Source organism: Antedon mediterranea, chromosome 7, assembly GCF_964355755.1.
Source record: "Antedon mediterranea chromosome 7, ecAntMedi1.1, whole genome shotgun sequence".
In the NCBI taxonomy this organism is placed as follows: domain Eukaryota; kingdom Metazoa; phylum Echinodermata; class Crinoidea; order Comatulida; family Antedonidae; genus Antedon; species Antedon mediterranea.
In genome coordinates this window covers 19,161,723-19,189,213 of record NC_092676.1, presented here as the reverse complement: position 1 = coordinate 19,189,213, position 27,491 = coordinate 19,161,723, and the positions used below count along the sequence as shown (strand labels likewise).

The 27,491-nt window shown below is 32.2% G+C and overlaps 1 protein-coding gene across 2 annotated transcripts; it reads left to right on the top strand.

The window, feature by feature from the left end:
* The first annotated feature begins 88 nt into the window (after positions 1-88).
* LOC140054486 (uncharacterized) lies at positions 89-27,297 on the top strand. Of its 2 annotated transcripts, none has more exons than XM_072099488.1 (11): positions 89-133; positions 10,708-10,804; positions 21,310-21,372; positions 21,976-22,062; positions 23,437-23,541; positions 23,885-23,938; positions 24,355-24,447; positions 25,100-25,213; positions 25,589-25,696; positions 26,004-26,096; positions 26,437-27,297. In XM_072099488.1, exons 2-11 carry the CDS (start codon positions 10,725-10,727, stop codon positions 26,516-26,518), a joined length of 879 nt encoding a protein of 292 aa, XP_071955589.1. In that variant the 5' UTR covers positions 89-133; positions 10,708-10,724; the 3' UTR covers positions 26,519-27,297. The 2 variants fall into 2 exon arrangements, with proteins under 2 accessions (XP_071955589.1, XP_071955591.1); XM_072099490.1 differs by having other exon boundaries at positions 90-133; positions 10,705-10,804.
* The last annotated feature ends 194 nt before the right edge of the window (positions 27,298-27,491 follow it).

The window sequence follows — 27,491 nt, the reverse complement described above, 5'->3', positions numbered from 1 at the left end:
TCTTAACCAATCAGAAGCGTCGACAAGTTCCATTGAGGTTCGCACCTTACTTAAGAGTCGTTACAGATGGAGACGATTTCATAGCGTCAATTTATTCCCGTGTGATTCTTTCTTCTTTAACATTATCTTCTAGGTAAGTTAAAACTATTTTATTACTAAAATATTATACTTGTTCGTATCTGTTTTTCCTATGTAAAGGAGATCTGTAGAAAGTTTAGTATATTATTTAAAATTAAGGTTATTTGAACACATTTGTTTAAAACATGTTTTAATTTCATTCCTCATGACATTTTTTGTTTGTTAATAGGCCATTTTAATTTGATAAAGCCTAATAGTAGTTATTCACTTTGATTGAAAACTAAATATTTACGTGAGAAATCTTTATTTTTCATGTTTTTGGTGCAATACGTCTCAAATTGTCGGTTTTATATTGACAAAATTTTTAACAAATGTAATCTGTTGAATGCTTGTGGTTGATCATTGAGCCTTTTTGATCACTGGAATAGTTTGTTAAATCTTCTTATATTGCTAAGTATACATACATAACGTACGCAAACATTGCACACGATTCTCTGCAATAGATATATCTCCACATGGCATCATATGCAAATTAGGTAATGTGTTTGTTAGGTTAGGCTTATGGCATATGGTATATGCGATATGATATAGATGTGACACATAGTGACACTGTATGAATATGTCAACATGAAACTGGACAAATTGTGTATCTGCTAAATTAAATGTTTCAACCATTTTGCCATCATCATCACAATGATTTTCTACATTGGTATTTGTCGCAATTAACTGCCGTTGGTAATGTTAAAATGTTTCAATAGATTGCTAAGCTCTGTCACACTATCAAACTTTATGTGTCAAAATATGTGATGTGTCTATATATGGACATGATGATGTCATGTCACTACTATATATTTAGGCACACCACTATACCATATTTGGGCACCTCACACTTTTTTGGTCAAACTAGTTTAAACTAGTGTAAACAGAGCAAATGTTGATTACGTATATGTAGTGAATACAGATTTATTGGTACACTTATAACAAATAATGTAACTCAATTCAATTTAAATCTGCCGATAACGGGATGTCTGATTGTCTTCTGCCAATAATGAGATCTCTGGTGGTATTTATGAAAATTACTTTTATTGGCAATGTATATTGTTCTTTCACCTGCCGTAGCATATCCGTGGTCAATGGATATGACGTCAGCGTTGGATACATTATGATCTAGATTTCCCGTTTTAATCTTCAATTTTATTCTAGTTTTTTTGTTTGTCTATCAAAATTGATATTATAAAAACGCATGAGAATAACAACAAAGTTGCGTATTCACGGATATTCTTATCGTCTACCTACCTAAACTACCTACCTAAGAACTCTCTCGTACACCTACTTCATTTTATAAATATTTCGTATCGCAAATGTTTAATAACAAATTGTATCATTGATTTAATCGGATAGATGTTTCGTAAAGTTATTTACCGTAATATTATAGGTTTTTTTACGTCTAATATAAAATCGTTCACGGTTAAAAATCATCATATAATTTTTTCTAGTAAGTTAAGGAGTTAATGATTTGAATAACAGTATAATTGTTTATAATTTCATGTCCATCATTTATCATCCATCAATCACGTATGAGGTCATTTGTGTAAACGAAGCTTAACTAAAAGATCTAATATAAATTAATTGATAAATAATAGCTATCCTTATCTCAACATACATTATGGCTAATTGCTATTAGTTGTTACGGGATTGGGAAAATACCATAAAAAGAACTGTACTACTAATACGAATGAGCTTAAAACAGAAATGAAGACATGCTAGTGACCTAGTTTAGATTTGAACCCGGAATGTAAGAATCAGTACCGGGTGCTTTCTTTTTCCCCTTAACACTTTTAAAATTCTATCTCTAAAGAATATTTTGTCATCTCTGTTTATAAACTGACGGTACTACATATTTAAAAATAAGTATGTAACAAAAATATGAAATAAAAAGAGAGACAAAAAACTGTAGGCCTACTACACATTGTAAAATAAATATGTATAACGTAGGCCTGTTAAAATAAGCATTCCTCACACGTGAGATACGCACGGAATTCCGAATTCCGATATTCCGTATTCATTTTTGCTGTTTTGTATTTTCCAAAACATGTCCTCGAAAGTTGTAGTACGCGTCTGCCATGCGAGATATTGGTAAAGGAGTCTTGATTATTGTCTGCACTATTATTACTAATAAAATGCCTAAGGTATATTTCTAGTATCTTCAGCATCCCTTAAATGTGGTTAATGATTTGCATAAATCACCATTATTACTCCAAAATGATTAAATGTTCGGCATTATTAAACAAGCAATAGATCTTTCAACTTTGATAAAAATAAGATCTTTTCTCATTACAGTAGGCTATTGCTCCTGGACATAGAAAAACGATTCATTTGCGACATTCAAGGTGACAATATACACATTAATAGAATCGTTATAAAGTCGTTGTCCACATTAATAGCTGGATTCATCTATATAACATAAGTCATATTGTTTGTATAGCGCTATAACTTAACTTTAGGTGTATATAAATGATAATATTTGTTAACACGTACCTCAGTGGCATAATTACCAGGTTACGCAGGTTAATTTATTTTCCTGTTAGCAACAGTTGAAGATTTAACATAACAAAAACTCAAGACTGTATGTATCTAGGAACTCAAACATTAGTATATGTGTGGATGTTTGAGTATGTGACGCTGCCTGAAGTTATTTAGTCATTAAATACTATATACTGTACGTGTTGTGGGTATAATCAGTATACAGTAATTACTGTATGCCTGGTATTATTTTCCCGAGAGAACAATACGTAATATTATGCTAATTAAAGCAAGATTGGCAACATATATCTTAACAGTTTTTTTAATGCTTTGTATATAGGCTAATAAATCATATTCAATATATAAGTTGTAACTCACTTTCTTAATTCTATCTGACAAAGGTATACAGTACATTTAAAATCATTCCAAAAGTAGGCCTATATACAACATATTATGACTGTAACAACTTCACTGCAATTTAAATATTTTATAATATTTTGGTATACTGTAGTAGATAACTACATGTTTTCTATTATCTAATTTAAAATATTAAATAATCAACACTAACAATATACAGTCGAGTTAAAAGAGGTGAAAGTTTTCTAGATCTAGAAAACTCAGATATCTGATTTTTCTAGATCTAGAAAACTCAGATATCAAGATCTGAGTTTTCTAGTTCCAAAATGGAACTAGAAAACCCAGATCATCAAATGGATCGTTTCATTATTATTAGAGGTAGCATATTTGAAATCCTACACAGTAGGCCTATTATACGTTTTCTTACTAATAATAATAATTATTGTAACTTATAGTAGCTTAATCATAAAGAAATACAGTATACTCTGTACACCTTTTAAAATGTAAGCTTAGCATTTAGGCCTAGCCTAGCTAAGTAAACTCAATTCAAGGCTCAACGTGATGCCGCGTTGTATCGCAAAGAGTATGCCTGGTCCTACTAACTAGGCTAGAAATGGTCAACTCGTAACAAAAATAAGAGGTAAGGCCTATATTCCGTGTGGAATTTGTGATGAAAGTTGGAAACTTGTCTAGATAATGCTAATCCAAATTAGAATTATTTTAAACAACATTTTGAAATTAAAATATCATAAGTTTAGAAGACATCTAAATTAAATTCTATTAAGAGCAAGTGCCAGCTTTACTTTGTCTTCGCATGCAAATAATTAATAAAATGTTACAAAATAGACTATGTTTGGTTATTCTAATGTTGTTAGATTGCCTGTACGTTATTCCATAGAAGAATTACTTATAATTTCGCCATGGTTACATCTGCTGATATTAAAACTCCCGTAAATGAAATGATGACACAGTTTGTATGCAAATGTTACGAGAGAATAAAATGTACATGTGCTCTTAAGTGCTTGAGTGAAATGGCTCCATCTTATTTGAGTGACAAATTTATTTCTAATAATGAATTAGTGCAAAATTGAATAACAATTTAATGGAAGAAAATTGGAAACCGGTACAAGGGGACATTTTTATACAGTGAAACTAGACATAGAATAACCTTCCAAACAATATAAAAACAAATTGTTTCAATAAAAAAAAAACAGAAGTCATTTTACAATTGTTTGTTCTTCTTTTCCTTCTATAGGCCTACTGGATCATATTAATTATTACATGTATTTATTTATTTATTTATTTGGAATTACACCTTTAGATCGGTGGCACACTTAGCATTTTTTATGTATTTTCTTTGGAATGTTATACATTTGTTTCCGACGTATTATGTGTAGGCCTATCTATATCTCTCCTGGCATATCTGTGATCTACTTTTAAAATCAGTACTGTGATATGTTATACAACTTATAGAAATAAATGAATTAATAGATAAAGTGTGTTTTGTACTTTTAAAAATGTTTTCCGTATTCGGTAATGTATGTATATCCATGGAGTTTACTCCATGGTATATCTACAAGGGAAGAGCAAGTAATCTCGATCTCCTCCTGGTATGTATGTGGGTACCTTCAAAATCAGTTGACATACTGTAATACTGAACAATTAAATTAAACTTTGTTTAATGAGGGTGACTCATAAAAGCCGAAGATGACATGCATGAGACCCTCAACACTTAAAAAACGGGAACGATACAAACACGAAAACCGAATGAAAAAAAAAAGAAGATAATAAATAGTATTATATACATAAATAAAGGGTGATTGTCTTTAACTTGATTCGACTTTAAATTGTTATTCGCAAGTTGTTGATGATGCGGTTTGTAATTTCAATTTCGCGGAAAATGCTATCTAAACACATTGAACTATGTCGATTAGTCTTTAAATCTTACAACACCTCAGACGTGTAATAATCATATAAGCTAACACTTAAGCGCATGGACTAACACTTAGCATAGGATTGATTGTATTCGAGAAGATTGCATGGCCTTACCAATTACATCTTATACTAACGACGTTATCACGTATTGTTACTTACACCATCTTAGATAACGTAATGTTCAATTAATATATACATTTTAATACTCTAGCCATAATAGAATAGAAAAATAATCTGTATAATTAATATAAAACCATAAAGATTGAAATCTGCAAAATTAAGTGATAATAAATTGTCCAACCAAGATTCACGTGTACATACTTCATGATATGTTTTGTTGTTCTTAATGTTAAATAACGGAAACATTGGAACTTTTGTGTACATATTTATTATTAATATTATTATTTATATTATTAAGGATAACATTGTCTTAAAGATATTGTCCCCATAAAAAAACACTTTTTTTTACAATTGCTTGTTGTTGAGTAGGCCTATTTTAATATCATATAATAGTTATTTACTTTGACCAAAAATTGGACCAAAACTAAATTATTTACCTGAAAAAATAGTCAAATTGGCTGCCAGTTAATGTTTTTTGGTTGAATTAACTGTTTATTTTGTCATTTTATAACTGAAAACATAATTGTTTTGGTTTTTTTTGTCTACCGAAGTGATTAACTTTGATAAAACTACAAAATGGTCAATTCAAAGTCTGATTTTATTAATCTTCATTTTTCCTGTTTTTGGTGGACAATAAATCTTTAAAATATAGGTTGATATTAAAATTTTCTTTTTGGATTGAATATTTTACAAAGAGACTCCTCACAATGAAGATCAGATCCAAAAATTTTTAATACATTCAATTCTCAATTGTTTCTTAATGATACATTATTAGAAAATATGGCATAGTATTAGTATAACAATAGTTATTCCTACATTGTAGACCTATTTTTGGAAAATATAGATAGGATGACTTTGGCAATAAGGAAAAATATATTGAATACTTATTAAAATACAACATTATTAAATCTGATTGGATGGACTTTGTCAGTATATCACATTTACTCATCTTTTACCTTTCGCATTCATTTATAGTAAACAGTACTGATATGTTTAGAGTTCACCGCGTTACATTTAAAATGTATTCAATCTGACATATTGTTTATGATAAAGGTTCCATGCACTATACGAATTAATAATTCATTTCATTTATTTATTTTCCACACAAAGAAAAAAAAAGATACAAAGAGTACATATATGAAATGAGATCAAAATAAGTAATAATTACCTTAAGCATTGACCACCTAAGCATCAAATAAACTCCTGTAATATTTTTATAATTCACATGAGCAGCCAACTCCTCAATGCTGACAGCAATAATGTAAACCGCTATGGGTTGTTAAACTTGGTATTTTGAAGTTTGAATAGCTAGATCTTCAAGTGACCAGTCGAATGAACATTTTTTCCTCAAAATTGTTATACACGATTCAAGATTGAATTTCTTGTCACATAACATAACATACATGATATTTGTTTTTCTGAGCTTAGAAACATAGATACAATACAATTTAAAACACAATATAAAAACGTAACACTAATTATCTTGAAAACTGTACATTGTATAGATGACAAGCATATGGGAAAAAAGAGTCTCTAAAACGGTTGGTTTTAACTTTGCATTGCCGAATTCTACAATTAAAACTTACAATACTATTTAGTGGATGAGTCACATCTTTAATTATCCATTCTAATTTATTAAGAGCCTTTTTATCACAAAGATTACATATACTTTCAATTTCTACGCCAATTATTTTACATGCTGCTTTAGTTATTTTACATATTTGAAGAATGATTGAAACATCTACAATAGTACGCTTTTTTACTTCAGTGTTTCATTCCATCAATATTTTCTTTTGAATTAACCCGGTGACCACTAAGATAAGGAATAAGAGGAGGTATAATTGCAACTTCTAGGCCTAGCAGAGTTTATGAAGCAGGGCTGTGTGTAGGCCTAATGGATGTCTTGCCCGTGGAGTGCCATTAAACCAGTCACAAACTCCTGCTTCAGTAGTAACTTTCAACATTTTAACTCTGAATAGCTGTTTTTTTAATCCATCGAGGAATTGTTTAGATAAAATAAATAATTCCTCCATGGCTTAACAATGTTCAGCAACAAACATACATGTATGTGTATCGCTGTGGATTTCAGTTCAATGTACATATTAATTCATATATTAAAAATTAAAATATATTTTATTAAATGTAGGTAAAAAACTGTTGCTTTATTAAACAAATAATAATAGTAGATCTATATTATGTTATTGAACAAAAAATGGAAGCTACAAACTCTTCACGTGCTATAAATAAAAGATGACGTACAAAATAAAGCGTGGGGAAATTTGATTTATAAATATTGAACATCTAACAAAATGAGTTCGCTGCTAGAGGAAGAATCTGTAACGAGAGACAGATTTTTTTACTGCGTAGGCCTGGTTATAAGTGAATTTTAGAGTACCTCATTAATACACCATTAATTGTTTACAACGGTCAAAGAGTTCACGGCTAAAATCAATGTCTTCTTTATTGACACTATCATCATTTACAATAATGGTAATTGAGAAATTGATAATAAATCAATCGATGAGCATTGGAAATCATGGTCTTAATCCGTGTTATCATCGCTTCCATTAGTAAGAAGTATTCATCTTTATTATCAGAATTATCAATAGTTCCTCTTCAATTGTTTGATACGGTATGTACGGTATATTGAGTTTGGAAAAACAGTGTGTTGATCAATTACAATGGTTCCTAGAGAATACTTGTAAGTGGTGGGGGCTAGCCGTTTATAGTCCTATCCTTAAGAATGTAGAGTTTGTTGTTGGGCGTGAAGGGATATCCCTGAGAGTGTGGTGCTCAATCGCGTGGTTCCTAAAGTTGGCAGTGGGGGGCCAAAGGGATAGCCTATCCTTCAGTAAGAAGAGTTGGTAGTTGGGGTGGAGGGATATCCTTGAGAGCAAGTGTGTTGGTCAATTACAATGGTTCCTAGAATTGGTGGTGGAGATAGAGGGATAGGCCTATCCTAAGATTGAAGAGTTGGTGGTGGTCGTGGAGGGATATCATTGAGAGCAAGTGTGGTGGTCAATCGCATGGTACCAAAGTTAACGGTGGGCTAGAGGAATAGGCCTATCCTTAAGAATGAATAGGTGGCGGTTGGTCTAGAGGGATGGATATGCATATCATTAAGAATGAAGAGTTGGTGTGGTGGGCGTGGAGGGATATCCTTGATAGCAAGTGTGGTGGTGAATCGCATGGTAGACGGTGGGGCTAGATGGATATGCCTGTTACTAAAACAGTGTTAGGCAATCACAATCGTTCCTAGAGTGGGAGGTGGGGATGGAGGATGATATCCTCAAGAAAAACGGTGAGCGTGGTTTTAAATCGAAATGATTCAATGTTCAGGTAACAGAAGAAGTCATTTTAGTGTGTTTTAATCACATAATGTTTCTGAATTTTAACTACACACACCTCAAAATAGATCATATGATTATACTACCATATTAATGTACAAATTAAATAACTGGATACATCCAAAAACATAAAGAAAATATTTGTACAAAAAAAGAACTACATACACTAACACATGCAATCGGTCTAAACCATTCTGCGCCAAACAGACAAAATGGAGAACAACCGTGTAAAGCGTAATGCAGAAAGACGCTAAGAAGATAGATTATTGTGTTAAAAAAATGATTAAACATTGTACAACCACTTCGTTGGTTCATTGAAGTAGGACATTCATTATATTATTTAAATAAGTAATATCTTCTAATATCAATAAATTGTGAGTTTGATAAATAATTGATACCCTATGATAATGTCTGCGATTATTAAGGCAATCGAAGCCCATAGGAACGAGTCGTGAAAGGTTTAGAGTGTTGTTATACGTACAGTACTGCTGAGAGTGAGAAATTTAAATATCGTATTCGTTCAATTTGATTCTTGAATTACGGGTTAATTTCCTACCTTCGTGCACCGTATGTTTCTTATTAATTAGTACATAATTATTATTTTCGCACTATTCTTGGAGAATGAAAGCAATGAGAGCGATCTGTTCACAAGGTTCATCAAATGTATAATAATTAGTCTACGATAATAGAACGTACACCTACTTTATTTAGGCCTAATTGATAACAAGTAAATTATCGAACACGTGTTTGCCGGAATCGCTGAAAATGTGACAAAAGAGTGTGAATCAACCTTTGTGATCATAGAAAAATTGTCATAATTTTAATGATAACATGCAATATTTAAACCAGAATTTTTCAGAGGAAATGAACATTTTATCAATGAACAGAATTTTAAACTAGAAAGAAACTAGAATGCCTCACATGCTGGTAATGGAATTTTAGATCAATAGTTATATTAAAGCGCCAATGTAGGCATATCGTTTGTTAATAATTGCAATATAAAAAAAAAATTATTTTCTTTTTATTGAATATTATTGGATAAATTATTGGCAGATTTTGGATGTGAATATAATTATTGTCGTTATGATTTTTTAATGAACGATAGATTGAATGTAATAATTACACATTATTGCGAAAAAAAAAGTAGAATACTTATGATGGCCCAAATTATTGAATTGGCCGAGAAAGATGCGTCAATGATAAAAATTCATCAGAAGAGAAAATTTAGAAATGTGCATGACATGGTTGTGCTTATTCCGTTACGCCTGGTTCGTAGAGTGAATCCGATCTTCAGTATGTAATTATGTGAACGAAGAATTACGATTGCATGTAAATTATTTTCGGACTTACCTTTTTGGCTCGTTTTCTTTAAGATATTGTTTTAGTGTTATTTCAACTTAAGTAAATTTTTACAAATGTAAATACGACAGGATTAATAGAATAATCATTATATCATGGTAATCGGGAAGATGGATGTAATGACGATAGTATAAACTGCCAAAGCTTATTCAAATGTTTTTGTTTTTTTATTGTTCTTGTATTGTGTGCAGTATAGTCCAGATAAGCGCAGCGCCGAGTCCTTACTGTGTGCGAATCCCAATTTAACAGAGCTTAAGCTTGATTCCCACTAGAAGACGTTCGGTCTTGCGTTGCGCAAGCGAGTTTACCAATGAAAAGCCACTGTTCGAAAAATCCATCGCTTGTGATTGGTCAAAGCACTTACATTACGTTACTTCCTTGCGTGACGTCGCTAGTCGGAACCAAGCGTTACTGATCAAAAGTGCCGCGGTGCTTACACGAGCGGCGCAATACCCGATCGCAGCGGTGCTTTTTTTCTTGAGCATTTTTATATTTTGATATATTGATTGATGCTCTAAGTGCCAACTATAATGTTGTTTATTTGTTCATTGGTAGCAGTAGCAGTAATAAGTACTAACAGGGCGTACATGTGTTAATAGTGTAACGAGGGAATGTTCACATATAATGCTTCGCTGTGACGCGCGTAGGCCTATATATAGCACACAAAATATTATGTACACACCCCGATTAGTATCGTGACGTCACATCACATCAGGAATGTTATAATTGTACACTGTATTTCTGTTCACTGTAATAAAAAACACGATTAACAAACTATACTTTCGGTCATGTTCATATATAGGACAGAAGAGTGACAATATATCACAAAATCTTTCTAGCTCCTAACTGCAACATGTTGATGTATGTCTAGATTATTGAACAATAAAAAGAGATTACACGGGTTGCTTATGTGAATTGTGCAAATCTTCCATGCATCTTTGTATTTATTTTGCTTGTATTTATTCTTTTTTTTTTTCTTCTTTAGTAGTCTAATATTGTGCAGTGATGTTACGAATTCGGGATTCTTTTTGGATTTTCTCAATATGCATATATTTCTTTATCGTATTTCAAGTTTCACAAGCACAGTAAGTATAAGTTTTGTTTTCTTTCTAAAATGTTTAAACAACATTCGGTAAAAATCCATAATTAATGTCCAAAATATTGAATCCTGAACTGTTCGTATCTTAGGCACTGTTATAGATCTGGCAAGTCTAGGTTCTAGACCGAAATTATTGGTGTCTCATACTTCAGACAAAAATAGAAACGCTGACTGGGGGACTAACATAAAATGTATAAGCTCTGGCCTACAGTCAATGACGAATGTTTTTTTAGATAGAGACATTTGTCTATATTGAATGACAAGCATATCGATATGTTAAAGTACAACATTATGTTCCTCTATAACATTCTTATCTCATATAAAAAGAAATTTGTGAGGTTTGAATATACACTTTATTCTAATGTACTGAAATACAAACCATATTTGAACTATTAAATAGCATCCTATTTGTTTGAAAGTCCCTACACTCGTGCTTTGGGCAAAGATCTCAAAGTGAATACAAATTGGGTAAAATATTCTCCCGTGGTACTTTGGGTTATCTCAGATATTCCTGTTATTTCTCCATGTTGTTTATAAGTAAATACACGTCAGAACAACTTCGATTGAAATGAAAAGCAAATTGAAACTGAGATATTGAAATGTACAGTATAACAACTGTACTAAGATAACTAGGCCTACAAAAGACCTAGGATGCTGTATACGGAGGAACATAATTCCTCTGTATGATTACTGTACAGCTATACAACAAAATAGTTTACAGAATTCACTGTTTAAAGCTATCTAGGTTCTAGTCATAGTGGGCCAATTACATGTTTGAAAAGTATTATCAATAAATATTGACACGCTTCAAGAAAGTGTTTCATTTACAAAAGTAACTATTATATATTCTGAATAATTTGACACCAAAATAAACTCTTTCCTGAGATATGACAATGTCTTAAAAATGGTACTTCCAGTCCGTTTTAATTATTCAAGAATAAGTAAATAGGAATGCCTTTTGTTGTTATCATAAACTTTCCATGACCAGTAGTTTAAAAAGATACAGAGTATTTAAGTTAAAAAGTACGCCTTTTAAATTATGCCAATTAGGTCGTTTTGCTTGGCGCCCTTCAAAAATTAAATTGGTAGAGAGTAGAAAAAAACCTATATACCAAATTTGGTGTTTTTGAAAAAACTGAACACCCTTGTTTCAGCCCTAACGGACTTTAATATTCTACTGTTATATTTTTTTTTTTTTACAATAAACTTTCAGCAAATAACGCTACTTTTTGTGACAATAAGAACTTTGAAACCAACCAGACCTCAACCTAATTTGACAGAGAAGAGCAGGCTTAACAGTTTTTAGTGTTCAACATTACCAGTTAATAGTGAACTCACTGTTTAATGCCTTCACAAAAGCTGTTATATAACGATCACAAGACAATTTAATAAATGCTTTCAATTTTCGAATAACACTTTATGATTTTAAAATTTAATGGAAAATAAAATTCATGGCAAAGATACTTTTACGATTGTCTTGAAATTGAAATAAGTTATACATCATGTTTCTACAATCAATAATTGTTTAACAGATGATTTGAAACTCGAAGAATTGAATCCAGGTCATGTTTGTTTATTCACAGAATCGTGAGGTGTTCAATAATTCGAAATTAATATTTTGACATGACAAAATATCAAGTTCAATCAATATATCATCATTCATCATCAGTATAGGCTGGGTTCCTAATTGGATGCAAATCATCGACGTAAGCGCAACGCAAGTGAGTTGACCAATCACAACTGACAGTTCGGGTGCGCGCATTAATCCATCAGTGTCGTGATTGGTCAATAGTGCGTTTACGTCGTCCTTGCGTTGCGTCAAAATGAGGTTCAAGCTTTATGCTTTAGTGCTACATACGGGGACTTTACAATCAAGATAATTTTGGTAACGATTATTTTTAAAGAGATAACCTGCCTGTAACCAGCCCTTCTCACAATTAAGGATGTTGCAACACTTCACTAATGTATACATTATTCTGATCAGTAAGCTGTCATTACTTTGTATATACAAGTAAATTAATGGCTATTCCAAGAGTGGTCCGTCCTGTTTAAACGTATAATAAATAGATTCCTGTTGTTAAAGCAATTAGAACACTAACCCGTAATCAAACTAGCATAGTAAGCATAGCTGTAGCAAATGAGTTGGGTAATTGTACATCCATTAAGGCAATTATACTCCGGATCTGCCGAGTGGCAGCTAGCCACCTAGAATCTTCATACGGGCTTGGAAACGTTGCATAGTGATGTTCTCTTTTGTCTTATTTCTCGACACCAGCGTAATTTACATGGATGAAGATTGTGTAGTGATCTAACGATTAATTAGATCCACTTAAAATGACGTGAAGAACCAGCACTATAGGTACTTTAAATCTCAATGATCGACAGTATATCGCTTATAAATTCTAGAGGTAATTCGAATTGATTAAAGGTTTTAGGATAACTGAAAGATTACTATGATACCTAGAAAACACGTTAACAAGTGCGATACTTGCGTCATAACGATACCCGCAACGCGATAACGTAAGCTTGGCTCACACTTGGATGCAACTCAAGAGACAACGCGATGGAACTGCCGCTTGTAATTGGTCAACTCATTGTTTTGAGTTTACGTACGTCCTTGCATTGCGTCCAAGTGGGAACCAAGCTAACGGTGTAGGCGCAACGAAAGTGAGTTGACCAATCACGGTTCGGATAATCACGTCATGATTTGTCAAATTATTTCAGCTTGGTTCCGCAACGACGTAGATGTAACGCAAGCGTTTTGACCATTGGCAAGAGACAGTTTGAAAAATACATCGCTTGTGATTGGTCTAATCACTTACGTTGCGTTTACGTCTTTTGCGTGCATCTCTAGTGGAAACTAAGCGTTACTCTGCGCTTCTTACGTCCTTGCGCTACGTCAATTCAAGTTTTATGATTGGATTTGTCAACATTTGCCCGACACTGCCTACAAGCATATCACAAACATAAAGTCATTAAAAAAAACACTTTATACGGTATTACATTTACTGATATATATAATAATGGTGTTCAACATTTTGTCGTATGAAATAATTATGATGAAGACAGTGATCACTTAAACGCAAAAAACAGACGAAATGAATAACACGTGTTATGTCGATTGTGAAACGTGGATAGAAAAAAAAGACACTGCCATACATCATACAATAAACATAATTATTAGTATAGATATATTAATAATTACAATAGCAGTAAATCTATTAAGATGTTATTATATTCGATACATTTTATTAGTACCGCAATTACGAACGTTAATAAAAATTGTTTTCATCGCATCAAGTGTAATGACATACGATACGTGTACGTAGGCCTCGATGATGAAATATGGTACTAATAAAAAATAAATAAATGCCCTCGAGAATTTCAAATAGATATACGCGTCGAATATTTATTATTTTTTTTAATGATTAATATTCTTATTATTGTTTTATTATATCATTGTCATTTTGATAAATGATTGCTTCTATATATAAATTTACGTAAGGGCAAAATTCGGTAAATCGCGCCTTACTTCTAGAATTTTTACTCGATTGTATATAAAGTTGGTTCGTACTTTCGATACTTATTTTAACCACCTGATGTAACCCTGTTTACTAATTAAATTAAGTTAGATAATTAGTTATTGACGATTAAAACGAATTTACGTTCAACGATTTTCCCCAGGGGTGTTTTCCGATCGTGGTATACACTGTCTAATGGATGTCCGTCTTGAAAAATACCCGCCACAAAAATGCGATGAGGCTTCGCATTTTCCTATCTCCTCCTACGATAATTGTTTTTAATAGCCGGTTTAAAAACCGGTTGAACAGCTAGAGTACACCATCATAATGTTGAAGACAGGCCGATTTTCTTAAAAAAATACTATTTTGATAGATTTAATATACGATTATACAAATGTATTGATTTGCGATGAATGGAACATCCCAATCTCTCAGTCTGCCAGAGTTTGGTTTAACACAAGTAGGTAAATTTATGAGCCCTTGGTTTAACACATACGGTAGGTAAATATATGGGCCTTTTGAGAATAAACTTGCAATACTTTGACAATACTGTAAATACCTATTAACTATTTTTGGTCCTCATTTGAATGGAACATTTCTTACTGTGAATGTTCGTACTGTTAGATGTAATATAAAAATATATACAAATAAACTTTATTACTGAGATTGTGGATAGGCTCTACTGTTAGATATATAAACACATTATTATATACAAATAAACTTTATACTGACAGTTCTTTCTCAACGTTTGTATTAATTAATAATTACCAAAAATATAAACGTCGTAGTGGTGTATCGTGACATGTACTTTAATATTTCAATCGATTATGACAGTAACAGTTTTAACTAAACTAAATAAAGAATGTTCTCTAATATAATTAGGAATCTCTTGCCATACACGGGGAAAATTAGTGTACAATGAATATAAAAAAAAAAAAAAATAAATAAATAAATAAATAAAATAAACAAAGTATTAAATCGCAAATGTTTTACTGTATTTAGAGGTATATTATTTATAGGCCTATAAAACATGGAAAAAATATTTCGTTACTGAGTGGATAAAGAATATATTTAAAAATTGTTCCTCTTTGTACCTTTGCTCTTTTTGCTAATTTGCTTTGCTAATTTTAGTTGACTACATAAATCATCGTGTCTATTTATTCGTTTCTGTAAACGACAATGTATTATAGTCCTGCGGTACGTACATTTGAAATCGCCAGTTTTGTTACGCTGAAATTACTGTGTATTCGAGAACCATCTGTGGGCACGAACTAGATGGATGGTTCTATAATAGGTATGTAGGCCTATGGCCCTATCGTGTTTTATATGGGCAGTATTACATTGTAGTTTTTAATCCAACTTAATAATAAGATTCGTACCACTAGGCCATCCCACCGAAATAAAAATCAAAGTATAAAAACACAAAATATAAATTCAAAGGACTTGATACTTAACTGAAATGTAACCTTCTAAGTAAAATATCGGATTTATTATACGCACATCCTTCCCAACTTCGTTCACGTTCAACATACTTGTATTGATAAATGTTTAATTGTATGGTTCGTAAATTTATCATGGTGAGTGACACGAAAACGATCACTCAAAGCAGCCGATTAGAACACATTTACAAAGTATGGCAGGATAATCCAGCTAATAAGATTATTTCTTACAACATACGACACATCAATTTAATATAACGATTGATAATCAATGCATCTTGGGCGATGACACAGCATTCTGAGTTTACTTACATTAAGAGATGATATAAACAAACGTGACAAGTATATGGATGTACGTAAATTATTTAGAATAGACAATAAACCTAGGTGAGGAACAGAAAAATCATGATGTCTGCTCATAAAGCACCATTTAGCGCCAGGGGGAAGTACAAAAAACTAAACCCAAGGAAAGAAAGAATATTGCCTGCTCAAAACCACTAACCACTATTTACCGCCTGATTACCGCAGGAGAAATACGAAACTAAAATAGAAAAAAAAAATGATATTTTTTCCGCATAAAGCACCATTTACCACCTGATACGCAGGGCGAGCCAACAACTAAACAAAGTAAACAGCAGAAAAATATGTTTGTCTGCACTATTTGATCCGCTTAAGACTTGATACGCAGGGGAAGTACCAACAACTAAACTGGACGAAGAAGAAAATTAGGCCTTTGTCTGCTCATAAACTCCAACCATCATTTACCGCCCGATAGTATACAGAATCGAATTAAGCAGAAGAAAAGATGGTAAACCCCCATTCATGCGCAGTGAAGTACCAAAAACTAAACATAAGTGACGTTATCGTCTGTTTATAACATTGAGGTCAGATTCATCGACAAAACTGTAAAAAATGTTATGATATGGTCATATTAATTTCAACTAGTATAATATTTCTACATTTCAATTATTAGGCAGTTTTTTACTCGAAGTCTCAACAAGTAGAAAGAGTTCGTAAAATAGAGGGCGCTTTCTTAATCATACTTGCGCATGTGCACTATCGATATCAATAATTGACAGATGTTTCACCAAGGGAAATCATATTGTCAAAGGCGGATACACTGTCGTAAATGACCTGCCAAAAAATTGACCATAGTTTATATTTTATTGACGAGTTGATCGGACGGTGTTTTCCCACAGGAAATATATAGTCCGATGTATAACGGAAATGGCTAAAACTATTTATTGTAACTCATGTAGGCCTACTTGTTTCTATGTCAATGTGTTACACCGATAGGTTAAAATTGAATTGAATTGAGTTGTAAAAATTCTACCCTGTTAATAGTGCAACCTTCCTCGTTACTTGTTTCACACACTAAAACACGTAGACTAAGTTAGACCAAAGCAAGCTGAGCGCCGGAGATCGAAGGGCTTATCTGTGGCTGCGACACGATCATTCCCTTAACATACGTCTCCACGTGTTCGTATAGTCGCAGCCAGACATAAGATCAGAAGACTGTTCGAGTTTCTATCTAGGCAAGGCGAGCTCAGTGTCATGTTGTTAGATTGCCTTGGTTAGACCTACTGTAATAGATAATTGATGACGAAATAACAGTAGGTCTAAATGCATCTCTTTTTTTTAATTATATCGTTTTGTATAGGCCTAACGATTAAACAAATGTAGTAGGAAAGTATAAACAATGTTTTATCCATACCTACAGGTAGATATAATTAATTGATTATATTACTTATTAAATACATTCAATATAAGTGTATTTATCAATACTTTTTATATTTCGGGTTGAAACACAACTGGATGACTGGATATAGTCAATTACAGTGATTTCACCGTTTAGACGCGTTTTTACACTCGCGAGATATGCGAGAAAAGCAACAGCAATTATGAGTTGGACTTATTGTTACTATGCCGAGAGAGTTAAGAACTGAAAACCTGATGTCTGATTGTTTATTAAACCAGTTCCTTTTATCTCATAGAATATTCATTTAGAGATGTATTGTCTCCAAAAAACATAACAAATAAAGATTAATTGAATCAGACTTTGAATAGGTTATTTAGTTTTAATAAAGTTATTCACTTTCAACCAAAAACCACATTGGCTGGCAGCCAATTCGAGTATTTTATTATTTAAAATATATTTTTTAGGTAAATAGTTTTTTTTTATCCAATTTTGGTCAAAGTGAATAACTATCATGTAACATTAAAATGGCATATTCAACAAAACATTTTGTAAGAATTATTTGTTGGGGGACAATTAAGATATATATTATATTAGAAAAAAATTATCTTTAAATTAGAAAAAAAAAATTTGACAAAAATAAGGAAGATCATTTTTATTTTAGAAACATTTATTTCTCTTTTCTTTTCTAGGCCTATGTATAGAGTTTGTGATAAATACATTATAGGCCTAAATCGCCAAAATTTAATCACAAAGAAAAAAAAAAAGTAAAAAAAATAAACCGATTGAAAAAAATCAATGAAATTTGAAAAATAATATTATTTAGGATTCAGTGATGTATGTGGATAAGATGATTTCTTTGCTAATCATGTTTGATAAATCTTACCCCTTTGAGGTTTGACCAGTAACTTAGATTTATCGACAATGACGTTTGTAATTTAGGAAAAACGGTATTATTTACTAGTACAGAATTACTAAATGTCGATTTATTGAATCAAATTTATAGACGCACCATTAAGAGTAAAACAAACGTGTGTTTAATCCGACAAAACTATATAGTAGATTAATAGCACCATTTGACGGATAACTATTATGAGCAGTTTGTTCCGAGTGCGTAGGCTGCTGTTAAGACTATACTAAGGTAACATATCCTATTGGTTTAACGACTCACACCTTACTATCTCTAATTAGTTGATCAATCGGTTCCTTCTCATTTTTTTAATAGATTGTCTTTCACGAGACTCAAATTCTGTACTTGATGCAGGCATCCTACCGTTATTAGATTGTTCGAGTCCAGTGGGCTAGAAACTTTTTTTTTCCAATTTTTATTTTTTAATTTAAAAATTAACCCTAACCCCAAGCTTAAATTACAAAATAACTATAAATAAAACAATATCATATTGATACTTATTACTTTATTAAAGATATATTGTCCCCCTGGAAAAATAATGTTAAATTCTTTGTTTAATATGCCATTTTAATGTTCCATAATAATTATTCACGTTGACCTTTAAAAAGGTCGACCATTTCTAATTGTTACTATACACAACTCACAATTTGTATCAAACAATTAACAGTAATGAGATATTTAGAAAGTATGACGTCATTATTAAAAGTCAAAGTGGTCAAAGCCAAAATAGTTATTAGTATAAATGTTTGAGCCACGTTACCACATAGCTTACAAATAATATAAATCACACAAAAACCGTTTCATTTTTTATTCTAGTATTTCTTTAAAGATGTATTGTCCCTTGAAACACAAAAAATGAAGGTCAAAATATTCTAAATTTAAATTGGCCATATCAAAGTAATATTAAAAATTCACTTTAAGTCGAAAATTTGAGCCAAAAACAATAAGTTTACGTAATTAACAGGTAAATTAAATAGATTACATTTCTTCTGGAAAATCGTCGCTAGCAAAAGTAAACAAAGATTTCAAACCACAATGCATTTTATGCATGATGCTAATTTTGATTGTTTAGCACCCGTCACGGTTGAGAAGGTGTTTTCACACAGATCGCTAGGAAGTTTTATGATTATGCATACAGAGTAGCCAACAAGCGTGTTGCATTATGAGATATGTTTTGATCGAAAACTTTGACTGGAAGTCAAAGTTATTTTTTGATCAAAAAAACGTCTGTATTTCAGTTAAATGATTTTTTTTTCGACTAATTTTAGGTGAAAGTTAATAACTGTTATGATACTTTAAAATGACCCACTTTTTTTCGAAATATAACATTTTTGATTTTTTTGGAATTAGTCAAAGGGACAATACATCTTTAAGATATTATTGCAAGAGTTAATAACAACATAATTACTATTACTGATCACAGTTCTCATCACTAACACTGTATATTATAGCCATTGGTATTCCCATGTTCTGTACATGGATTGGTAGAGAACAATTTTACAAAAACTTTTACTTAAAATAACGCAAATTGATATTGACGTTTTTATTCAAGAGCACCAGTTTTAAAGACGTTTTTACAACGCATAATGTAACTATTGAGCAAATTGTAATTTGTTGTAAGCATGCGCATAATAATTTTTTTTTTACTCAATAAAGTGGCGCGTGGTAAAAACTTTAGGTCGCGATTATAGGCCTAATGATTATATTCTAAAAACGGGAACCTGCGCAATTGTGCACAGTCACTGCTATATATTATAGGCTAGTAAACATTGATAAAGCGCGGCTGTCTTGTTATTTCTATAATTATTGTTTTGGCCTACTTAAGTAATCCGTGAAGTCATAGCACTTTTGCTGTTTATATCTCTGATATTTTTACAGACAAGCAAAACAAACATTAAAATCATTTCTCTGCGTACTAAACACATTCGAATGTTTTAAGATATCATCGAAGAATTACAGTTATCATTGATCATAATCCCTTTATGTTGTCATACAATATCAAATTTATGTGTTTCTTGTAAGATCCATTTTTTAGACTTAATACAATTCTGATCCGCTTATAACAGTGATATGTACATCATAAATAACAAAGTAATTGTGTAATGTAATGTAAAATAATTGTAAGATACTATCAATAGTGGCTGTCTAGACAAATCATAAGTTTATAGGCGGGCAAACCACTGGGTTAATGAACTAATATATTTAGTCCTAAATAATAAATTAAAAACAAACTAATTGTTCTGATTTTAGTGTTTAATTAATTACCTTACCTTGTTGAAACACCGGTTCTCCACAGATCATCGAAGTTAAGGAAAGTTGGGCGCGGTTAGATCTTGGAATCTGAGAATATCTGGTGTTGTAATGGAGCAAGGTGTCCCATCAGGCAATTATGGTAGCCCCTGCATCTAGTATTTTTCTCAGAAATATTGGCTCATGCCTTTCCTCTGGTTAAGGTGGACACTGGACAAAATAATCCCTTGATCACTGACAGAACCCATCAATGTGCTGTCTTGTCTTAGTTCCATCTATCATTCGGATAAATGTAAAACTAATTGACAATATCGTTCGACAAACGTCGACCATACTGCTTAATTTTATTGTAGTTTTATATGATATTTACTCCCTTTCACGAGTAGTCCAATTGCTTGTTACCTTGTTCTTTATTTATCTTTATTATTGTTAACAATTTTAACAAATAAAAATGAATAGCATCAAACAGCAAATTCACTGAAGTTTTAGAACGAATATTCCCCACTAGCTTTGTTTATTAGCAGTTTCCAGTAACAGTAATTAAATATTATATACCCTGTACTATTATTATCATTGTTTCACTTAGTCTTTGTTTTAAGACTGGCAATATCGTATGTAGCATTACCAGCTTAATAGACCTATATTTTACAACATTTCTGTCCACAATTGTTTCAGAAACGGTGTTAAAGAAGACATTCTCGATTTACTGAACGAAATTAAAAACGAAGAACATAAATCGTAAGTTACATTTACTAGGTAATATAATCACACAGGTTTGAAAAAAGTCTTAATATTTTGCCTTCTAAGTCACGTGTTGTAATTTGATAAATACATTCGGCTTTATCTGCACATTTTATTCAAAAGGCTTTAGCCGTTTTTGAACTAAATTGAACTCAAATGTCATTGAATTACATTTAAGTGGTTATTACTAGTTAGTAAGATCTCCAAGACTGTATTCAAGCTATTCTACCTTGTGAAGACAAGAAGATGCATGAATTTTTATCTTATTGTGCCTAGGGTCTAAGTATAAGAAATAATAGTTTTAAATTGAAATTTAGGCTATTATTCGATAAACCAAAAAGATGCTTGTAGGTAGAATCTGGTGTCCTTACAGAATTTCAAATTTAAATGACCAAACTTTCCATAGTATTATATTTATGTCAATTGTGCTGTATTAAAAAATTGTACTGTGATACTGAAGAAATCTAGATACAGTACCGATAAACCGTGGGTCTATTTTAATTCAGTACCTTAGGTACAGTTGAAAATTCTAACACCTAGGAATAATAATCACGTAATTTGACAGTCACATCCTTTTTACACTTTCATTCAATGGTCTAGATTGCAACAGCTTCGTGAAGATTTGCTATGGAAGGAACATCCAGTATACAACAATGCAATGCTAGAAACAGAAAATAATCCTAAGCTGTAAGTATCGCATCTTTTCTTCTTTAATCGTCTTTTAAGTTAGTAAAGAGTAAATATTTCTGTTATCAGACACAATTTGGATTGAAAATTGAAGTTTAGAATCAACAAGCCGAATAAATGATATCAACACGAGGTATCATACGAAACTGCAATCAGATTTAACCCTTTTCTGCGGATGGTGTAGCCTACTACTTAGCCTGGGAAGGTAGGCCTACACATGGAAGAAGAACTTATAACTGGAAAATCGAAAAAGGATATCACATCGCAAGAAAAAATGAAGTTATTGACGGAACCGTTTCTCAGCGGATTGAGTTCAGTTGTTTTTGGAACAATTAAAAGAAGAAATTGGGTGGGATTTTAAGCCATTAGGAATTCCTCTGCTTTAGCAATATGATGCAAGTGAACCATTGTACATCCTTCACGCACCACTATCACCAACCTTAACCAGTCTAGGAGGACTGCCAAGACAGCTGTAATCACAATGTGTGAACGGTACAGATGGGAACATCTACGAAAGTTAAACATTCTTTCCGATCAAGACTTGACCTCTGACCCTTTGTGTCTAAAAACCTTAAGCCACCTAAATGATCAAGTGAGTGATGATGCTGAACACACATTTCTTAGGCACAATTAGCATTTGCCTGTACATTTATATATTTCGTATTATGGCGCAATGACGGGCATGACAATCACTTCAATCTCAACTCATCAGTATACGACGCACGCCATCTTAAGGATATCTCATAAATTATGAGAAAGATAATAATTTTTTTAGCAATCATACAGAAGGAAATTAAACAATACCTTTGAGCTTGGAAGGTTAATGAAGTTGAGCTAATTTAAAATAGTACGACTGTCAAAATATATAACTTTGAATGATAAATGATCGAATTAGAAAATAGAATAAAATATTCCAAGAAGTTTGAAAATATTTCTGATCCACGTTTTAATAAACAGAAAGTACGGCCTGAAGTAAATTAAATTAAGCATTTTGCTGAATATTTTTGTAAGTAATGTTTACATAATAATAAGACCTAATATTGATGATGATTCAAATGTATTAGAATTAGTTATTGTTTCTGTTTTTTTAGTTCTGTTTAGACCAATTGAAACATAGGGCCGCTAATGTGGTTTCTGTATTTAAGAAAAATGTATTTAACTAGCAGGGTTGTTAGCTACGACTCTTTCTTTAATAATATTTCTTCCAAAAGATAAAAGACATAAGATTGCAGTAAACTACGAGAAGGACAGACAACTGCGGAACACGTTCCTATTACCTAAGATGGTTGGCTGCCATTTGGTATTACGTAACTATAATATACAGATATAGGCCTAATCAAATATTTTCTTATTATTTTAATTTTTCTGTTAAAGGAAGCGTCAAAATTCTCAACACATATTGTGGAGCAAATTGGGGAAGGTACGCACAGGTAGCGATAGTATTAGCTCTTTAAGGCAAACCGGTAAACGCACTCCATGGTAAATATTAACAGTTGATATTTTGCTAAACTATATTTAATTATCTGTTGGTACGGATGACTGACGACATTATTAAGCTATCATTACATTCAATTATCATTAGTGTTGTCTTCTTGTAATATAGCGCCATCTAGTCTAGACAAAATACAGAATTGTGACTATTCTAGTCCCTATAATAATATTTTATCGACATACACCACCAACATTATTACATATTACTACGGTACCAATTCCCAAAAAAATATAAAGAAACACTTATACCCAACGGTTCCTTGTAATCCTTACCAGAATCATTCCCTCTGAAAAGTACTATAATATTTGTTTACATGTTTTGTTATTATAGGTTTATGGAAGCAGAACAATTAGAATATCCATATTTACCGTCACATAAAACAACGTATGTACCTCAATATTATCCTCAAAATTATAATTATGTTAGAGATAGGTAAACACAATTGGACACGGGGTTCAGATGAGACATTACATTAAGTATGTCAATGGCAAAGGGGCCATTGCATACAACAGTTTAGTTCGGGTTGTAGATGACGACGACATTTTGAATATATCTTGTAAACAAATTTACCAAAAACATTTGATGCAATTAAAACAAAATGGTGCGTCATAATTAAAGAAAGCTACAATTTTGCAGAGGTTTATTTACTGACAAACTCACATATCATCAGTACCGTTTTAGCTATGCTTAATACGATTAATTTATAACACGATGTTTCTAACTGAGGACTGAACAAATTGTTTAGACTAACCATCTCTGATGCATATAGGCCTACACCGTATACTGTTTTTCCATTGCAGAAAGAAAGCAGATTCTCAACATCGTTTATGGACTATGGTAGGAGACGCCACAGATGACCGTGTCACTTCACTAAGTGATTCAGGGAAAAGAGCGTAAGTCAATGAAATAATACAATTGGAATCACGTCGTCTGTATTTTGTAGTAAATTAAGAAGATCTGCCCATCCAGTGGAAGAAAGAGTTTTTATTCAAAGAAACACTTGTACCACAATTCAAATAGTCTACACTATCAAATGTGATGTCCCCATATAATGGATGTAATCATTTCATCACTATACAATCAAGGCACATCACACTATTTTGTCAAACTAGTTTGACAGTGTAAACAGAGTTTAACACTTACTACATAAAGAAAAGCATGATCTGATTCAAGAACAGAATTTAAACAATAACACTCCTACCACCGGCTAAAATGTATATGCAAATTAACTTAATTATGTAAATTAAAACGTAAAACATCGATAACTTGAAACTACTGATTGATGGATATTTTTTTTTTCAAGCTAGGTTACCTAGGCAATACAGCCACATAATAGTTTTCATAATCATTTTTACCAAAATTGGTTCAAAAGTGTAAATAATCGAATTGTCTGCCAGTTCAATTTAACCGTTTGTTTTGTCTTTTTTATAACTGAATTTTTTGTATGGAAGTGAGTAACTTGATAGAACTGCGAAATGGCTTATTCAAAGTCTGATTTTATTTTGTTTCCATTTTGAATGATTTTGTACTACTTTTTGGACCTAGGTTACCTAGGCAATACAGAAAGAAAGCTGATTCCCAGCAACGTTTATGGACTATGGTAGGAGATGCCACAGATGACCGTGTCACTTCACTAAGTGATTCGGGGAAAAGAGCAATGTAAGTACCATTATGCCGTATCACAAGTAGAATTAGGGGGCCTACAACATAGCGATATCAAGATGGCCTCTTACAAATGCATAAAGTAGCCTACGTCAATCGACTCGACCAGCAGAAAATGGGAATCACATCTGTACTGTGAAGGAAAGACTTCCTTCTTCCAAAGAAATACCTGTAGGCCTAACTAACTGCTATAACACACTTTTTTTTATGATACCGTGGAATGGTCTTCCTAATAATTACTGTAGTACCATAACCAGTTTGGCCTAATAATGATTGCGTTTAAAGATTCGGGGTTTATTGATAATGTTGTTTGTGCATTCTGCCTGCTATCGCAAACCGGATATTTATGTATAAATGTGTGTTATCCAATAGGGCGAAACGACCAAATGCACATCAAACTATTTGGTCTAAAATGGGAAGTGTACTCCAAAATAATGATAGGATGAGTGCAATTGCAGAGACAGGAAAGAGAACCGCTACGTAAGTTTGTTTTGTAATGACTGTATTGCGTGACCACTGTCAGACGGTTATTACAAATGTTTCTACTATCTGATCTCCCAGTCCATACGTTTGTTAATGTCTAGCGCTAAGCATTCATCCTTCAGGTTGGGACCTAGTTTATTGCTCTCTTCTGATTGGCTGAAACTATTGAATCAGTGTAAACAATCAAAATCGCCCCCAAAAGCAATTCACACGACCAAACAATTTATGTTATTATGTTTGGTGTGTGTCAACGCCTAGATTAATTTAAACTATAACAATGATTTTTATGGTACTTTATTTATAGAGGTGAGCAGTTTTACATTAATACATTAAAAGACTTGTACCGTGATCCTAAAGTTTTGGCTTCTTTGAAAGCGATTGTTAATCAAGATTCAACGTAAGTCATTCTTATACATTTGTAAGTGTTAAGGGTAGGCGTTAAGAGGGTATTGAGTAGACGCTAATTGGGTGTTAAGGGTAGACGCTAAGAAGACGTTGTGGTATTGCTAAAAGAGAATGTCGATGGTAGTGCTATATAAGAATGTATTGCGTAGGTGCCCAGTGAGGATGTTGAGGGTATATAGGCTGCTAAAAGGGTGTTGGGTGTAAGACGACCCTATATTTTTTTTAACAAACTGTGGGTTTGGTCGGGTTTGGCAACATAGAACTCGTTATTACAGATTGTGCTTATGAATAAACATTGCACATAAACAGTAATTGTTTATTTATATTATCAGATTAACTGGGCAACCATCTAAACTTGACGAGAGTGACTACATTGAGGATATTCTACGGCAACAGGAAACAAATGATTTTTGAACAAGAACATGATGATTTATGAACTTTGACCTCTTAGTAACAGCGGCGACATCCACATAAATATTCGACATAATTTTGTTTTTTTGAGGAATGTAATATACGATGTTAAGCATAACGCTTGCAACAATATGCTATGATTTTGATGGGGTTTTCTGGTCTACTTTGCATAAGCAACGATTAAACTAACTAAGTGTTATGTTGCTAGAATGAAAGGTTGTCTGTATCTCACATACAATGAAAACTTCAAATCTACCAAAGTCACACTTGTGTTGAGGCTCTAAAATGTACGATTCAAAGATAACCTATTTCAAATGAAAGATAGTTAGGCCTACTATTCATCTAAGTGACGAGAGAACTAGGCCTATATTAGGCCTAAATTTACTAAATATCATACATTACGTCCAGAAGATGTGCGAATATTAAATAAAACTTAATAATACGATCTATGGAAATAGAACAAAGATGACGTTTCCATTCTTACAAAATGTGCCGCGTTTATTAGGTCACTCTTTATTAATTTATAACACACACACACACACAATGATTACTTTTTAATAGATGTAGCATATTCATTATTAATGGGAGCTATATACACATTATGAATTAACATTTGCAATTTATAGTATATATTTTTATTAAATGCAAAAACGGGTACTGTACATCAGACATTATAGAACGTTAGTCGATTGTAGGCCAAAATAGTAGTCATCATGTCGTTAGTAAATTAGCTCAAGCAATTTCGTTGTTTAAAGCTTAATAAAAAATGTATTTCAATAATATTTCATAGAATTCATCAATCAATGTGTAAGTTTGAGTCATTAATTGTCAGCACTGCTGTATATTTTGTTTTCGAAAAATAAATAACGAATCTAACTTCTTTCTAAATATAAAACCACGGGGCCGATAATCACGACGTTCGCGATTGGGCACTTTCCTATTCAAACGCCCGAACACGAGTTCGGCAAATTTATCT

What these genes read in the sequence shown, in the direction of transcription:
- LOC140054486 (XM_072099488.1), top strand. Translation starts at nt 10,725, where the DNA reads ATGTTACGAATTCGGGATTCTTTTTGGATTTTCTCAATATGCATATAT. An exon ending in AGTGATTCAGGGAAAAGAGC is followed by an intron (nt 24,448 to 25,099) that starts GTAAGTCAATGA and finishes TTTTGGACCTAG; the next exon opens with GTTACCTAGGCAATACAGAA. An exon ending in GATTCGGGGAAAAGAGCAAT is followed by an intron (nt 25,214 to 25,588) that starts GTAAGTACCATT and finishes GTTATCCAATAG; the next exon opens with GGCGAAACGACCAAATGCAC.